Source organism: Lepidochelys kempii, chromosome 23 (assembly GCF_965140265.1).
Source record: "Lepidochelys kempii isolate rLepKem1 chromosome 23, rLepKem1.hap2, whole genome shotgun sequence".
Classification (NCBI taxonomy): domain Eukaryota; kingdom Metazoa; phylum Chordata; order Testudines; family Cheloniidae; genus Lepidochelys; species Lepidochelys kempii.
In genome coordinates this window covers 13615416-13633205 of record NC_133278.1, presented here as the reverse complement: position 1 = coordinate 13633205, position 17790 = coordinate 13615416, and the positions used below count along the sequence as shown (strand labels likewise).

The following is a 17790-nucleotide window of genomic DNA, read 5'->3' as shown; positions in this document are numbered from 1 at the left end:
TCTCGGAGACTCTTTGTCCGGTCAGTGCCCCGATCTTGGGCAACACTAAATGATACAAGCAATAGGACTAACCTCTGGGGTCTAGACCAATGAAATAAGCGCCATCCCTGTATTTTCCATAGTACTTTATTTTTAAAGAGCGACTCCAGTAAAAATCCATGCATTTGGGCTGAGTTTTTTCGTTGTAGCTTTTCACATTGAACTGGCTTGTTGTATTCTTCCTTTATATCACCAGGACCACAACAACTGGGTTGGGGGTTGGTTTTGTTGTTTGTTTGGGGAGGAGGGTGGAGTATGTTCTTTGTTTTTTTTTATATATATATATATATTTGTTTTTTCCTTTTGTACGAAACGCACGTTAGACAGGTGACTCCCACTGGCTGACATAACTGCTTCATGGTTTTCTTTTTTTGTCACTTTTCTGTAACTTTTTTAACTTTTTTTTTTTTTTGGTCCTTTTTTTTTCTTCTCATAAAAGTTTTCAAGTTCTTTTTGTTTTCGTTTTTTCCGTCTGGATGGCACAAAAACCGGAAAAGCAAAATCGATCCCTCTCTTCCCCTCCCCCACATAAATCCTCCCCCCCTAATCTCCGTGAAATGAACAACTGAAACCGGGGAGGAGGGCCCGGGGGGGGGGAAGAGAGAGAGAGAGAAATAAATAAATAAATAAATAGATAGATAACTAACCCCGAGCTAAAACCACTCAGAACAACAGCTTGGGAGAGGATCGTCTGATAGTTCCTCCCCCGGGAAGGACTTCTGGGTAAGATCGCCCTGTTGGGAATAGGGGAGGATGCCACCCAAAGAGAAGGAGAGGTTAAACTGCCGGCTACGGGGGTATGAAAACTCCCACATCCTTTGTCCGAGCTTCCGTTCCGGCCGTCTGCAGCCTAATGCACTGATTGTAAGAGGTTGTCGTTTTGTTCTGTTTGTACAGCGCCTAGCGCTGTTCTTCTCCAGGAAGCCAGACTATAAGGACGGGCTTGGAATTGCCGAATCGCACACGAAGGCCCTTTGCCACTATCGCAATGGGGATAAAGCAGAGACCAAATCAATTTGGTCTCCGGGCAATGGAATTTCTCCCGCTCTCCTCTGTGCATCTCCTCCCCACCTCGAGGCTGCTAAAAAAAATCCCCCCACACACGCACACGACACATGCACACGGCGCAAAAACATGTCAATAAACCATAAAATCGCAACACAACCCAACATGGCCTCTCCCTGATGGCGCAAAATCCGGTATCAACAGAACCGATAAGAACCAAAACCTAAGAAAAGCTCAACACCGATTAGCTATAGATAGGTCTCTCTCTAGGTGTGGGGCTGGGGGACAAGGAGGTTTTCCGAAGAGGTTTCTAGTTTTTTGGCAAGGGGAGGCGGGGATTGGAAGACAATGGAAACAGGATGAATTCGCTGCAGAGGAAACAAACAGGAGTAGGAAATTAGTCTCAAGGGATCAGTGTGAGAAGGCGGCGTCTCTCAGATTGGGTGTGGGATTGCTTAAAAAACAGCTCCCCACCACCATCACCCCAGAGGTGGCTGCATCTTAGTGCTGGGTAAAGGACCCCTGGGTAAACAGCAGCCCCACATCAGAGGTGGCTGCATCTCAGTGCCGGGTAAAGGGGCCTTTTATAAACAGCGTCCCCATATCAGAAGTGGCTGCATCTCAGTGCTGGCTAAAGGAGCCTTTTATAAACAGCGGCCCGCACATCAGAGGTGGCTGCATCTATGCATTGGGAGAGGAGTCCCTGTATAAACAGCCCCCTCACTCCACCCCAGAGGCACCTGCATTTCAGCACTGGGCAAGGGGTCGCTGTATAAACAGCCCCCATGCCTCACCCCAGTGGCAGTCACATCTCAGTGCCAGGTTTCGAACCGCTGTTACTCCCACATGTGACACTCGTTTGGACAGGCTACTTGGTCCTGCTCGGCTGGGGCGCTGGGAAAATTTGGTCACCTTGGAAGGGTCCTGTGCTGGGGGTCAGTAGATATTCTGCAGTCGCTATCTCTTGGGAGGGCTCTTTCATATACAGACCATATTGCTCAGAGGGGAAGTCACTTTTGTGGCCCGTATTTATTTATTGACTGGGAAGGCTGGTTTATTATGTAGGCCATCACCCCCGGGGGGGCTGGGTATTGCCTGCCAACCTGTTTATGGTAGGGTCTCTATAACCGGACAAGGGCTGTTTAGTGTATGGACCATCGAGCCGAGCAGGGCTGTCTATTGTAGGTCCATATTGCAGTAGGAAATGGCTATTTTGTATCCCAATAGGGACCGTGTCATCTAGAGCAGGGCTACTCAAAGTGGTGGTCCGCGGACCGGTGCCGGTCTGCAATCCATCGGCTGCCGGTCTGCGAGCACATTGGAAAAAACAATTGCTGGTCCCCCCCATCAGATAGCTTGAGAAGCACTGATCTAGACTGATTAGGAGAATTGTCCGTATGGGCCCTGGGGGACAGGGAATGGCTACAGGGCAGGGGGACCCGAGCCATGCCCCCGATCTGCCCCCTAGAGGGAAAGGGAATAGCCACGGCCCAAACCCAGGTGGAGAATTTCCCCGACTCTGGGAGCTCCCGTTAAGAGCAGGGAAAGGGGGGAGGGAGGGGAGAGTAGATGGGGGGCAATAAAACAGAGACACCTCTCCTGCTGAAAATACCCAGCACACTGAGCTACCACCCCCCGCCAGCAGGGGGTGCTTAGGGGGGTAAAGCTTTGGCACTTGGATATGGCACGACTATGAGCCCTTGGTGGGTTGGGGAAGAAAGGAGAGGTGGTATCTCTAGGTCACTAGGGCCCCCCCCCCCGCCTTTCCAATTTCCTCCCCTCCATGTACAAACTTGCCAGCTGTGAATTTGGCACTGGTAAATTACAAGCCTCCCCCATTCTAACACAGACACCCCCCATGATCCCCTGAGAGGGAGGGATACGACCTGGGGACGGGTGTAGGGCAAAGGTAGGTGACCCCCAGCACTGAGACATGGCAGCATCCTCTCTGCAGGGCCCCTGTTCTCAGGACGGTGCTTGAATCATTTCAACCAGCTCCTATTCTGATCCGGACTTTTCCCACATTCTCCTGTGACCCACATCCTGCCCCCCCCCCCGCGGATAGTGCCCTGCGTGTTGCGTCCCCCGAAGGCGGGAGCACAGCTGGGGAATTGGTTCCTGCTGGTGACGAAATGTAAAGGAAAAGAGGGTAATGATGGGGAAAGAAAGAAAGAAAGAAAGAAAGAAAGAAAGAAAGAAAGAAAGAAAGAAAGAAAGAAAGAAAGAAAGAAAGAAAGAAAATTAGCATTAGAATGGAAGAAAGAAATAATTAGTATTAAAATGAAAGAAAGAATACCAAATAATCTTACAAATAAAGGAAGAAATTAAAAGAGTAAAAATTGAAAGAAAAGAAAGAAAGAAAGAATTAGTATTAAAAAGAAAGAATAATAATCTTACAAAGAAAGAAATTAAAAGTTAAAATTAAAAAGAGAACGAATCACCAAACGAATCACCAAACGAATCACCAAACGAATGAACACAGGAGGGAAGGAACACAGGGTTAGAAAGACATGTTGCTAAGAATGCCCCTTCATTAGCCTCCCGCCCTCCCGCCCCGCCCTGCGCCGCGGCTCCCCCCGGCCCCGGCCCCTGCCGCCAGCCCCCCGCCGCCTGCCCCTACACGGGCGTGGTCTTCCGGTTGAGCGTGTTGGTGTTGGAGGAGGCGTCCTTGCCCAGGGTGCCGGTGGCACCGGCCGTGCCGGGCCCTGTCACCGTCACCGTCACGCCGGGGTCCTTGGGGAAGGTGTTGTGGAGCTGCAGGAAGGCCCCGCCGGCCCCCTCCCGCTCGGCCCCGTAGAGGCTGCTGACGTTGGCCTTGGAGGGGTCCCGCGAGAGGGTGTACATGGAGATGTCGGTGGAGGGGAAGCCCTTGAGGCCCACGGGCGAGGCGTCCCGCGACTGCGAGGGCTCGGTGGAACGGGAGCTGGAGCGGGAGCGGCGCCGGTAGCGGAAGCGGTAGCTGGGCAGGCGCAGGATGGCGCTGGAGGAGGACGAGGGGTTCTTCAGCAGCTCGGTGCGGCTCTTGCAGTGGGCCTCCCGGTTCTTCTCGATGTAGATGTTGACGGCCAGCACCCCGATCATCTCAGCCAGGATGAAGGACAGGCCCCCGAAGTAGAAGGACCAGCCGTAGGAGTAGTGGCTTTTCTTCTCGTCGTCCCGCTTGGTGCCCGGGTCCCCGGCGTTGGCCGAGATGTACACAATCACCCCGATGATGTTGCTGAGGCCTGGGGAGGGGCATTGGGGGGAGGGATGGGGCCCATGGATGGAGGAGAGGTGGGGACGGGGTGGATTCGGGGGAAGGGCGGAGGAGATGGGGCGGTGGATGGAGGAGGGGTGGGGATGGGGTGGATTCGGGGGAGGGGTGGAGGAGATGGGGCGGTGAATGGAGGAGGGGTGGGGACGGGGTGGGTTCGGGGGAAGGGCGGAGGAGATGGGGCGGTGGATGGAGGAGGGGTGGGGACGGGGTGGATTCAGGGGAAGGGCGGAGGAGATGGGGCGGTGGATGGAGGAGGGGTGGGGATGGGGTGGATTCGGGGGAGGGGCGGAGGAGATGGGGCGGTGGATGGAGGAGGGGTGGGGACGGGGTGGGTTCGGGGGAGGGGCCGGGTGGGAATTGGGGCCATGGATGGTGGAGGGATGGGGATGGGGCAGATTTTGAGGGGATTGGGACAGATTGCGGGGAATGGGGGAAGGGAGAGAGGAGGGGGAGAAAGGTGGGGAGAGGGCAGAGGGGGGAGGTGAGTAGCCAGGGCAGGAAGGGGGGGGGCAGGAGGGGGAGGGGGGAGGGCACAGAGAGCTATTAGGGAAGCAACCACGGAGCCCTTCCCCCACTCAGAAGCCCCCGCAGGGACCAGCTAGCCCCCTCGCCCCCCCACCCCACACCACCAAAGCCGGATCGTCCCCGTGTGTGGGGCAAGGGAAGCCTTCCCCGGACCCACAGCCCAGACGCCCAGCCTCCGCCACCCCCCCACAGATTGGGTCTGGATTTCTTTCTTCCTTTCTTCCCAGTCCCCGGGGAGTCTCAGACCAGGTTCAGCACCCCCCAATGGCTGGAGGAGACTGACTTATCCTAGACAAGGTGAGGGGAGGCGAAAACTCCCCTAAAGCTGGGCCCCCTCTGCACTGATTCTCCACCCCCCCTCAGCTGTGCCCATTGGCTCCTCCCACTCCTATGGCCCTGGGCAAGTCCCCTGACTTGGTGCCATTTGCGGGGGGGGGGGGGCGTATTCCAGGTTCCCAGTGGTTCCCCCCTCCCAGCCCAAGATGCCCCATGAACTGAGCCAGAGAGGGTGGGTGGGAAGCAAGCCCTGATTGGAAAAGCCCCGCCCCCTAAGCCCCGCCCCCGACAAGCCCCACCCACTCACCAGCAGCAACGAATAAGATCCCAGCGCCCAGGATGATGTTGCGCTTGGACTTGTAGACCCGGCTGGCGGCCACGCAGAACCCCCCCAGCAGCAGCAGGATGGCGCTGAGGATGGGGAAGATGCTGGAGGCACGGACCACACCTGGGGGCGGGAGGGGGGCAGAAGAGATGAGTCAAGCTGGGTGGCAGGAGGGATCCCCAAGCCTGGCCTATTGGCGAATGGGCAAGTGGCAGCGTTCTGGGACCAATCAGAGTTTCAGGTATTCTAGTATGCTGAGGCCAGTGGCCAATCAGAATCCAAGGACTTTCAGCCCTCTGAAGCCAACAGCTAATCAGAATCTGTGATTTTTTTGACACTCGGAGGTCAAGAGACAATTACAACACAGGGTAGGTCAACAGCCAATCAGAGTCTCCAGTTTTTTACTGCTTTGAGGTCAAGAACCAATCGGAGAACAGGATTGCTCAACGTTCTCAACCTACCAGCCAATCAGCAGGATTACTCAAAGATCTGAAAGGATCTGTGACGAAGCGGGACTGTTCTTAATGTTTCCTCTGAATATTCTGGGGGTGCCTCAGTTTCCACTATGCAGTTCTTAAGTATCTTAAGGTGGTGGGGTAAGGGTGTATGATCGTTGCAGAGCCCTAGAAGACAGGTGTGTGCAGGGGTCTGGACACAGAGAATGGCCGACACCCTGTTTCCTGGCAATTGATGGCCTGGGCCCTTCCCGCCTGCAAGGTGAGAGCTAAAGGGTTGGAGAACAAAGGAATCAGGTGGCCTCCTGGCCTGGGAAAGGCACAAAGCCCAGAGGAGGAGGGGCTGGAGGGGGAGGCAGTTTGGGGCTGGCTGGGGATGTGGAGTGAAGTGCAGATGGGGTTGTCTGGCTCACTGCTCCCCAAAATGGACCCAGCTGAGGGGTCCTGTTCTCTGCACCTACAAGCTCTGTGTTAGACCATGTTCCTGTCATCTAATAAACCTTCTGTTTTACTGGCTGGCTGAGAGTCCCGTCTGACTGCAGAGTTGGGGGGCAGGACCCTCTGGCTTCCCCAGGAGCCCCGCCTGGGCGGATTCGCTGTGGGAAGCGCACGGAGGGGCAGAGGAGGCTGAATGCTCCGAGGTCACACCCAGGAAGGTGGAAGCTGTGTGAGCTGTGTGTCCTGCAGACAGGCTGCTCACAGAAAGGAGACTTCCCCAGAGTCCTGACTGGCTTCGTGGGGAGCAGTTCCAGAGCATGGCCCAGGGACTCCGTGACAACTGGTGGCAGCGGTGGGATGTACTGCACCCCGCGGATGGCGCTTCCTGTAGTAAGTGACTGGGGAGCAGTAAAACGAAGGGGGATTGACGAGGACCAGGCGTGCTGAAGGCTCAGAGAGGAGCGGTTTCAGGGAGCGGTTAACCCCTGGGAGCGTGTGACCAGCGAGAAGGACTGTGCAGTAATGGGGTCCCCCTGGGGACTGCGGTGAGCAGTCTCAGGGACGGAGGAGCCTGCGGCTTGGCCCTGGGAGAGAGAAGGACTTTTGCAGTAACAGGGATCCCCTGGGGATTGCAGCGAGCAGTCCCAGGGGAGGAGGAGTCTGCCACTTGACCCTGGCAAAGAGGTGGTGACCTCGAGAAGGGTTGGCACACTAGGGGTTCTCCCTGGAGACCGTGGGGAGCTGAGAGCACACAGGCCTGTGAGTCCCCAACAACTTGGGAGGAGCGGAGTGATGGCCTGTCACCGTCTCCTTAAGAAGGACGTTGTAACCCTGTGCAAAAAGAGAGGGTTGAGCATTGGAAAGTTCACCAAAGCACAGTTAATCGTGCAGCTGGAGGAGGATGACCGCTCTAAGGAGCAGATTCCTGACCCCAAATGGGGCTATAGCAGGATCTGGGAGCAGCTGGAGTGGGAGCCAGGCATCCCCAAGTCTCCTGTCCCCGACCAGACGGGGGTCTTCATGATCGGGTTCCCCATCGGGGGATCGGAGACGGACGGGATTGGAGCTGAGTCCGAGAGAGCAAGAGGACTGTGAGAGACAGCAAGAGCCCGAGAAAGAGCTGCAGAAGCAGCAGCAGCATAAACTGGTGGTGGGGGAGCGGAGAGGCCTAGGGGACCTCCCCGGGGTGAGTGGGGACAGACCCCGGGGGGCCAGTTCCGCAGGGAACCTTGAGACTAAATTGCTGCCCCTGGTTAAGGAGGGGGGGATGTGGATGCCACCCCACTGCCTTTGAGCAGGCTGGAGATTTGAACCAGGGGGACCCTGCGGAAAAGCCCCGGTGTCTAGCTCCCTTGCTGGGTCCCAAGGCCACAGACTCCGTCAGCCAGATGGGTGGGGAGGTGGACAGGCTCCCACTCCTGACCCCAACCTATATGTCTCCTGGGGCCAGGCCCCTCGGACCTCCAGTGGGAGCGGAAGGTGATGGTCAATGGGGAGACATTTCTGGGGTGGCGAGACCATGGGACAGAGAGAACTGTTGTCAGGCCCCGGGTGGTGCAGCCTCAGATGTTGAGGGGCTGGGTGAGCTGGGTGAGGGTCCCAGGGACGAAGCCCCTCGCCCTGCCTATGGCCCAGATCCCTATGCAGACCCATGAGGGGTGGGGCTGGCTGGTTGTTGGGGTGCACCAGGATACCAGCTGTGAGACCCTGTTGTGGGGTGACTGTGTCTCTTTGGGACAGGATCCAGGCCATGCTCCGGTAACGGCCAAGGGTTTGAATTTGAATCCAGGGAACCAATCGGTGGAGAGGGAAATGGTCAGTGAAAATGCAGATGACCAGGCTGGCAGGCGGGAGGAGCGGCTAGGCTCAGGCTACCTGCCTGCCTGTAACCAGACCCCTGGGGCTGGGTGGGACAGAGAGATGCTCCCTGCCCCCTTGCACACCAGAAAGGGGGCTCAGGCTGGCTCTGATGCAGTGAGGAAAGCAGCGAGCTCGCTGCCTACCCCCACTGGGACAGCAAGGGCAGCGCTGAGCACAGTGGGAGCTGAGACCCCAGCTGAGTGGGGGGAGACACAGGCAGGGCAGGGGATCTGTGGGGAGTGGCAAGGTGCTGGGTAAGGAAAGTCTGGATGAGCCTAGGCAGCCTTGTGAGCTGATGGCTGTGTCTAGTCAGCAGGGTGGGAAGGCGAGGAGAGTGGAAGATGAGTGTCCCTGGACCGTACCTGTTAGCTGGGTGGAGAATTGGGACAGTGAAGGAAACGTGCCTGTGTCTGTCAGGGGTATTGACTTGCCTATGGAGGGAGCTACCCTGATCTCCAAGCAGTTGTCTGTGACCAGCCTTGTGTGCTGGGACAAGGGGAATGAGATCCCAAGCTCGGTGTCTGGTAAAGGAGAAAGTGTGTCCGGCTCTTCTTTGTCTGTGGAGCAGACAGAAGGGGCCTTTCAGCCTGTGATGGTTGATGGTCTTGCAGTTGTCTCAGAGTTGGTTCTGGATTCAGCTAAAGCCCAGGAAGGGAAGGGTCCTAAGTTTGTGTCTGCTCGGGAGAATGGCCCTGTAACTAGGTCGCATCCAGTTAGTGTCTATGTAAAACCCCAGAGGCCAGACAATTCTGGTGCTTGTATTTTGCCTGTTGCTAGTGTGTTGTTGGGAAAGGGTGGAGCAACTCTGTCTGATCAGGGTGAGATCCTAGCCAGGGCACAAGGAGAGCAGAAAAGTGATTTGATTGTGTTACCTACTGTAGCAAGAAGGAAAAGATTCCTGAACTTGTGTGTGGCAAAGGGAAGGAGAATGCTTCTGACCATTTATCTAGGAAGTCTGTAAGTTTGCCTGAAAGGGGATTGTGTAGGAATCCGCCGGATGGGCCAGAGGTAATTCTGGATGTAAGAGAGACCCAGAGAGAGTCTGTTGTTGCTCTGGAAAGTGTTCCTCTAGAGCAAGCCCTAGGTAAAGAGGGTAAGAGCAGAATTTCTGGGAGGGGTGAATTGTTGCATAGAAAAGCCCTAGGGAAAGGAATCCTCATGGTCTTTGCAAGCAGTTTACCGCAACTGAAGGGTGTGAAAGTGATTTAATCAAGACAGTTTCAGTTCCTAACAGCCAGAAATTTTCTGTTGTGAATGGATCCACTGACTTTCCTGTTGAAGGATCCAGTGTGGAGAGCTTTGAGAAGGTCTCAGATGGGGTGAAAGCTGTTAAGAAAGTTAAAGAGTCCTCTAACCAAGTGGCTGTGTTTGGCCAGCTTGTTGAAGAGACAAGGTTGTTGAGAGAGGAATGTCTCCATGCTAGTTCTGTAAGTGAACAGTATGTGGCCCAGGTCAAGATGGGGGCTCTTAACCAAGAGAGCCCGAATTGCAGCCCTCCAGACTGGAGCGCTGGGAGAAGACCTGATCCCAGTTTGACCCCCGGGGGTTTTGGGGTGGCCAAAGGGCACAGGCCGCATAAACCTTCCCATATGCGGCATGCGAGTGCTATCGACCACCCCGACCTAAGGGAGGGTGTGACACTGGAAGGGCATAAAACTGGAAGGGCCTGGTGTAACTCCCACCGAGAAATGGGAGAGATCCTGGGGCATCCATGGGAACGCTGGTGGGTTCAAACTTCCCCAGGTCACCGGCTACAGTGACCCCGCTTAGTTCAGTCTCGAAGGGGGGAGATGTGACGAAGCGGGACTGTTCTTAATGTTTCCTCTGAATAGTGTGGGGGTGCCTCAGTTTCCCCTATGCAGTTCTTAAGTATCTAGGGGGTGGGGTAAGGGTGTATGATCATTGCAGAGACTTAGAGGGCAGGTGTGTGCAGGGGTCTGGACACAGAGAATGGCTGACACCCTGTTTCCTGGCAACTGATGGCCTGGGCCCTTCCCCCCTGCAAGGTGAGAGCTAAAGGGTTGGAGAACAAAGGAATCAGGTGGCCTCCTGGCCCAGAAAGGGACAAAGCCCAGAGGAGGAGGGGCTGGAGGGGGAGGCAGTTTGGGGCTGGCTGGGGACATGGAGTGAAGTGCAGATGGGGTTGTCTGGCTCACTGCCCCCCAAAATGGACCCAGCTGAGGGGTCCTGTTCTCTGCACCCACAAGCTCTGTGTTAGACCATGTTCCTGTCGTCTAATAAACCTTCTGCTTTACTGGCTGGCTGAGAGTCACGTCTGACTGCGGAGTTGGGGGGCAGGACCCTCTGGCTTCCCCAAGACCCTGCCTGGGCGGACTCGCTGGGGAAAGCGCACGGAGGGGCAGAGGAGGCTGAATGCTCCGAGGTCAGACCCAGGAAGGTGGAGCCGGGTGAGCTGTGTGTCCTGCAGACAGGCTGCTCCCAGAGAGGAGACTTCCCCAGAGTCCTGCCTGGCTGCGTGGGGAGCAGATCCAGAGCATCGCCCGGGGACTCCGTGACAGGATCACACAGGTTACGGATTTCCCTATGCTCTGGTGTCACAGCCAATCAGCATTCAACTTCTGAGGCTGCCAGCCAATCAGCATTCAAGGTTTCCCATCATTCTCAGGCCAATTGGCAAGCAGAGTGACCCGGTGAGGCCAGCAGCCAACCAGAGCTGTGGATGTCCCAATGCTCTGACACTCCCAGCCAGTGAGAATCTGGGATTTCCCAGCATATTAATGTCACCAGCCAATCAGCATCTGGTGTCACTCAGCAGTCTGAAATGCACCAGTCAGTCAGCATCTGGGTCCATTTACATTTCTAAAGCTCTTAGCCATTGGGAGCCTGGGATTTCCCAGCCCGGGGAAGGACATTAAGGAAGCCAAAAGTCAGGAATGGCTGGTGTTAAAAATGCCTAAACCCCCTTAACTCTGCCCCCTTGGAAAAAACAGAGTCTCTAAGGACGCCACCTCTTGCTATTCCTTCAGCAGAGGGCTCATTTCGCTCAGCGTATGGGAGGGAGAAAGGGCTAGGGCGTACTGAATGGCCAGGTGTCTGCCCGAATGAAATAAAATAATACAGTATTTCTCTGTTGAATCAAATCACTTAAACATTGATTGTTCAAGACAGACAGATAGATATTGCTATCTGTCCCCACATGTACCCTTCTGTCCATCCATCCTCATACATACCTATCCATCCCCCCCACCCCTTCATCCATCCTGATATACACCTATCCATCCAGCCCCGCACCCCTTTATCCATCCATCCTCCTACACACACCCATCCATCCATCCATCCCTCAGCTCCTAGCAGACGGCTCTGCTCTATTCCCGACCAATGGGAGCTGCGGAGCCGGCGCTCAGGGTGGAGGCAGAGTGCGGAGCCAGACAGGGAGCCTGCCAGCCCCGCCAACACCCCCCCAACACCTGCAGCAGCAGGGGTCCTGGGCCATGCGCGACCGCCCACATCCCCCAGCACCCCCGGGCTGCTCCCCCCATCAGCAGCCGTGTTGGCCCCTGGCCACCCCGAGCACCCGCAGCGCCCCCCCGGGCTGTCCCCCTCCCAGCACCTGTGGTACCCCCGGCGAGGATTGGTGAAAATACTGGTTTGGAGGACTTTCATTTAAACTAATTGGTTAAGGTACAGCTAAACAGGACCCCAGTTTCACTGTATAAACTGGAGTCCAAAGGAAAGTTCAGAACGTAACTCCAGGACACAGCCCAAGATCAGGGCTGCCAGACCTCAACACCTGATCAGAATCTGGAGTCCCCGGCCGACCTGATCCTGACTGGCCACCAGGAAAAGTTTGTCTGCCTTATTGGGAGTGGTGATCACTGTATGCTTACCGTGTGCATTCTCTTTTGGTAACTGTTAGTAAATAGAAGTTAAGGATATTACTGTGTAAGACTCTTTCACTAGTAAAAGGCCCCGCAAACCTGGAGAAGATTAGGCCCTGAGCTCTAGGAACTGGGTAAGGGTGGGAGTGCCTACATTAATTGGATTACCTCTTGAGTCCATGGAAGGGTAAAGGTGGGGTGGCATAGAGTGTGTGGTTTACACACTATCCATATACAGAGAGCCTTTGATAATAGCTCTTAGAGGCGTGAGCTTCCCCTATTCATGCTGAGTGGTCTGTTAACTCTGAAACCTAATGATGACCATCAAACCTTGAACCTGCCTCACTATTATCATTTATTTGTATCTTTAAGTAGCAACTAGAAGCTTTAACCGAAATTGGGGCTCAGCCGTGCCAGGGGCTGCAGTCACAGAGTGACTGAGACAGGTGGCCCATCATGCCACGCGCTGCCCAGAAACAGAATCGCTGAGCTCAGGGCTCTGTCATGCGGGGCACTGCCCAGACACAGAGTCACCAGGACTGGCACTCCATCATGCCCTGCACAAACCAAGGGACAGAACCTCACCCAAGCATCTTACAATCTATATGGACAGAAAGGAAGTATTCCTACCTCTACTTCGGAGCCCTTGACTTGGCACGTTTAATGGCTTCTTCACAGACTGGTTTTTTTCTTGTGCATGTGGAAACGGAATTTCCCAGGTTTTCCTTCTGAAATCCCCCCCGCCCCCGCCGCAATCCGAACCATCTGCTTCCACCACCAGGCAGGGAAAAGGAGACACAGCCCGAAAGCTAAGCCAGCTCCAGGTAGGCTGCTCCCGGCCACATCAAAATGGATTTGCACAGAGACGGGGAAAAGAACTAAAACTGGCCCAAGGGCAATTTCGCTGCCACGCTTCCACTCCGGCTCCCCAGCTGGTGTGGGTGCCAGTACCACGTTCAAAAAAAGACATCAAAGTTTGTGTCGTTTTGGGCTCTATCCTGGGCTATGCTGCCCACAGCCTCTGCACTTCCAAACTGCTTTAAGTCACAGCCTGGACCGGCAAACGAGGTTGGGCCGGGAGCACAGAGCGGGTCTGGGGTATTTAACCCTGAAAGGGGAACAATATGAGCATCTTTAAAAAAAGGGGGCTTGGAATGGGAAAGTTCAGGCAACCTTAGCTAGAGATGGGGACAAAGCCGGACTAGACTCCAATTCCTTTCCAAGTCAACTTCCCGCCTGTACTACAGCTGTCGGGAACCCCAAAACTGAGATGCCCCTGCATCCCCTCATGCATTTCAGCCCCCAGGAAGATGCCGCTCTGTGCGCTAAGCAGGCTTCCCGCTCTGGCACCTGAGCACGGCACAGGGCCATTGCGGGTCACGCCAGCAGTGCAGCTGGGGACCCCGATGGATACATACGCAGGAGATACTCGGCGCTGTCGTGGTCGTAATCTGTGTCCTCAGGGAAGTGGTTAATTTTCACACACACACCCCTCTTCAGGCCTGCAACGGAGATGGAGAAATCAGAATCTGGGGCCTGTCTCCCGCCCAGTACCCAGCTCAGACCAATGGGGATGCCAACGCTGCAAGCTTCCCCACAACAGTGCCCAGACGGGGCCACCGACGCTGCAAGCTTCCCCACAGCAGTGCCCAGATGGGGACGCCAATGCTGCGAGCTTCCCCACAGCAGTGCCCCAGTGGGGACATCGATGCTGCAAGCTTCCCCACAGCAGTGCCCAGCCTGGGATCCTCAAATGAAGGTACCTTCCAGGCAGCATATCCTCCAGAGGCCGGAGTGGGTGAGGCCCCCTGGGTCCTTCTTGTCCTTGTGGGGCATTTCCTCGCTGGAGATGTTGGTGGTGTTACAGATGAAGGCGCGGGCGTAGAGCCAGTAGTCGGTGCCAATGGCGATGGTCATGAGGCCGAAGGCTGCGAAGGCCCCGACGGTGGTGAGGAGGATCTGAACCCCCTTCTCACACCACACCACCCTCTCCTCATTCCAGCGCTTCAAGGACTCCAGCTTGACAGGGGGATGGGGTGGGGCCACCCACCCAACTTGACAACAGAGACTTCCTTGCACCCTCCTCCCTACTCACGGCTGGGGATCGACTCTGGAACCCAGGAGTCCTGGGTCCTAAAACTCCCTAACCACTAGACCCCAATAACCTCCCACAGCCCAGGATAGAACCCAGGAGCCCTGGCTTCCTGCTCTAATCACTAGACCCCACTCCCCTCCCAGAGCACAGATCTTCTTCTGTAAGCAGGTGTCTCCTTCCTCGGCTTCAGTCCCTGGTTCTTGGCTGGAGGCCGAGCGGGTCGAGGGGTCCTGGCGCCCGTACTGGCAGCCCCAGGGGCGATTCCATGGGTGACGCCAGCCCACCTGGCACCCGGCCTCCCCTCAGCGTGGGGTGCGGTGTCAGCCGACCTGGGGGTGGGAGAGAAATGGAGAAGGGGGGAGGTCAGCGGGGGATTGGCAAGGAGACAATCTGACACCCATCACCCCCCACACCCCTCTGACACCCAGCACCCCCTGCATACCCTTCTGATACCCAGCACCCGCACAACCCTGATACCCAGCACACCCCATGTACCACTCTGACATCCAGCATCCCCCCGCATACTCCTCTGACACTCAGCACCGCCCCACACCCCTCTGACACGCAGCACCCCCCACACCCCTGACACCCAGCACCCTCCACATACTCCTCTGACACCCAGCACCCCCCATGTATCCCTCTGATACCCAGCACCCTCCGCATACCCCTCTGACACCCAGCACCCCCCCCACATCCCTCTGATACCCAGCGCCCCCCCGCATACCCCTCTGACACCCAGCACCCCCCTGCACATCCCTCTGATACCCAGCGCCCCCCCGCATACCCCTCTGACACCCAGCACCCCCCTGCACATCCCTCTGATACCCAGCGCCCCCCCGCACACCCTTCTGACACCCAGCACCCCCTCCGCACACCCCTCTGACACCCAGCACCCCCCCACACACACCCCTCTGACACCCAGCACCAACCCCATCACAGTATTCCATTCCCCCACACCAGCCTGTGCTCCTAACACCACCTCCTTCCCTGATCCACTCCCATGGCCTGTACACCCCCCCACCCACCCCCTGCGGATGCCTGCATCCCCCTTGGCAGGAGTCCCTCCCGGATTTCCCCCGCCCCAGCCTGCGCTGCTGTGGAGGGGGGGTGGGAGACTGGCAGCCAGGACTCCTGGGTTCTCTCCCCAACTCTGGGAGGGGAGTGGGGTCTAGTGGTTAGAAGGGGGGGGCTGGGAGCCAGGACTTCTGGGTTCTGTTATTGGCTCTGTGACTTTGGGCCTGTCTCTTTCCCTCTCTTAGCCTTATTGAAAACAGAGGGAAACTAAGGCAAACACTGTTTGCACCCCACCAGCACGGGAAGATGAAGATGGGCAGGGTATTGGGGTCCATAAATGCTCCCCCCGGGCATCGAATGCCTCGAAGGACAAAGCAAGACCCACCCCAAGCCCGATATTCCTGTGTCTGGAGCATGATCACTTGGTACCGCCGCATCCGGCCTGGCCCCAAATTTCAGTGACTCTTCCAGGCACCAAAGGGCAGAAGCCTATGGAGCCCGGGGGAAACTGGGAAAACCAGAAGAGGAAAAGTGGGGCTTGGCATCTGGTTAGCGCAGCCGGTCGCCTTCAGCCAGGCCTGTGGATCAAAGGACCAGCTGCCGGCAAAAACCGAGGCCCACAGTGGAGCTGCACCTCCGAGCCAGCTCTGCCCAGCATCCCAGTAGAGAGACACTTAGACACCCTGAAAGAGTGATGTCCCGAAACAAGGGAAAGGAGTGAGGAGGAGAGAGACCCAGATGCCTTGTCATGGGGGGAGGATAGATAGATAGATAGATAGATAGATAGATAGATAGATAGATAGATAGATAGATAGATAGATAGATAGATAGATAGATAGATAGATAGATAGATGGGGTGGCTAGGGATAGATAGATAGATAGATAGATAGATAGATAGATAGATAGATAGATAGATAGATAGATAGATAGATAGATAAGGTATATGGGGATGGACGGATGGAGATTTGGGGATGGATGGAGAGACAGGAAGATGTGTATGGGGATAGACAGACAGGGTGCATGGGGCTGGACAGACAGACAGAGGCATCCAAGCCCGACCCACCCTGCTCTCCTTGAATCGGTATTAACTCCTCAGCCGGGGGGGGGGGTCTCTTTGGGTTCTCCCACACCCCAGGGATCTGCCTCCATGTCTGGGTGTCTTCCCTGCCCGCTCGCCATGCATTAGGTCTATATTCCTCCACATCAGTTTCCCCCTGCCCTCGCCTCCAGCCCCCATGAATCCCCCCTCACTCCCCGCCCTGACCCCTTATCCTCTCTGTCAGCTCCTGGAAGATGGGGTCAGGGGTGCGGTGTTGGCGTGTGCCATTTCCGCACGTTAGCCACAGTTCACAGCGAGCGCACCAATGTTCGTGTCATTTACACAAGCACCTGCCTCTATCCGTGGCTAGAACACCCATGCATGTGTGTGTGTGTCATTTACACAAGCACCTGCCACGAATCACGGCTAGAACACCCGTGTGCGTGTCACTCCAGCCACGTCTCTCTCCCTTCCGGTTCCCAACTGGCAACCCCAGCCTCGTCCGCCCAGTCCCGGCTCCTGTCTAAGGGTGTAAAATGGGGGTCACACTCAGAGAACATCACACACACACGCACAAACGTCACACTGAGACACACCAAGACAGAACCTCACACACGCAACGCACCGACATACACACACACAGACAACATCACACCGAGATACACTGAGCCACACTCAGACAGAACATCACACACACACACATCACACCAAGACACACACAGACACAGACAGAACATCACACACTCACACACACAGACAACATCACACTGAGACACACTCAGGCAGAACACACACACACACACAACACACACAGACACACACAGACACAGACAGAACATCACACACTCACACACACAGACAACATCACACTGAGACACACTCAGGCAGAACACACACACACACACAACACACCCAGACACACACAGAACATCACACACTCACACACACAGACAACATCACACTGAGACACACTCAGGCAGAACACACACACACACACAACACACCCAGACACACACAGAACATCACACACTCACACACACAGACAACATCACACTGAGACACACTCAGGCAGAACACACACACACACACAACACACCCAGACACACATACCATCATGTCACACACAGAGGCAACACCATACACACACACTCATACACACACACACCCCAGCACCAAGACACAGACAGAACAGACAACATCACACAGAGATACACACTTAACCAACCTGCTGCCCGAAGTAGGGGGTTGCCAAGAGGTGTTTGTGCGTGTAAATATCTCCTCCTCCCAAAGATCCTGGCCTGCTAGTCAGCCCCTCCACAAGGCCCCTTCCCTTCCAATATCCCCCCTCCCCTCCCTTTCTGCATTTCTATGCTTTCTTTGCAGCTGCCTAGAGATGCAATTTCCTTCCCAGATGCAGAACATGGTCCCCCCCACCATCTCCGGCAGCCAGAAGCCCCCCCCCCGCCCCCGCATCCCCGACAGCCATTGCCCTGATGGCTTGCAATAAAGCCACCCCCTTTGCCCCACACCCCTTTTCACTTCAGCACCACTTGCTCCCAGGTGCATCCATTAGCTGCCAACGTCCCCCCCTCACCCCGCCAGCCCTCGTGCGCCATGCGGCCAG

The 17790-nt window shown here is 55.9% G+C and overlaps 1 protein-coding gene across 1 annotated transcript; it reads right to left on the bottom strand.

The window, feature by feature from the left end:
* Positions 1 to 108: 108 nt before the first annotated feature.
* On the bottom strand, positions 109 to 14018 carry CACNG8 (calcium voltage-gated channel auxiliary subunit gamma 8). Its single transcript, XM_073322114.1, has 4 exons — positions 13782 to 14018; positions 13437 to 13520; positions 5409 to 5549; positions 109 to 4268 (listed from the first exon to the last, which is right to left on the bottom strand). The coding sequence occupies exons 1-4, from the start codon at positions 13933 to 13935 to the stop codon at positions 3661 to 3663; spliced, it is 987 nt and encodes a 328-aa protein (XP_073178215.1). The 5' UTR covers positions 13936 to 14018; the 3' UTR covers positions 109 to 3660.
* Between the last annotated feature and the right edge of the window lie 3772 nt (positions 14019 to 17790).

What these genes read in the sequence shown, in the direction of transcription:
- CACNG8 (XM_073322114.1), bottom strand. Translation starts at nt 13,935, where the DNA reads ATGACCATCGCCATTGGCACCGACTACTGGCTCTACGCCCGCGCCTTC. An exon ending in GAGGATATGCTGCCTGGAAG is followed by an intron (nt 13,521 to 13,781) that starts GTACCTTCATTT and finishes TCTCCGTTGCAG; the next exon opens with GCCTGAAGAGGGGTGTGTGT. An exon ending in CAGCGCCGAGTATCTCCTGC is followed by an intron (nt 5,550 to 13,436) that starts GTATGTATCCAT and finishes TCCCGCCCCCAG; the next exon opens with GTGTGGTCCGTGCCTCCAGC.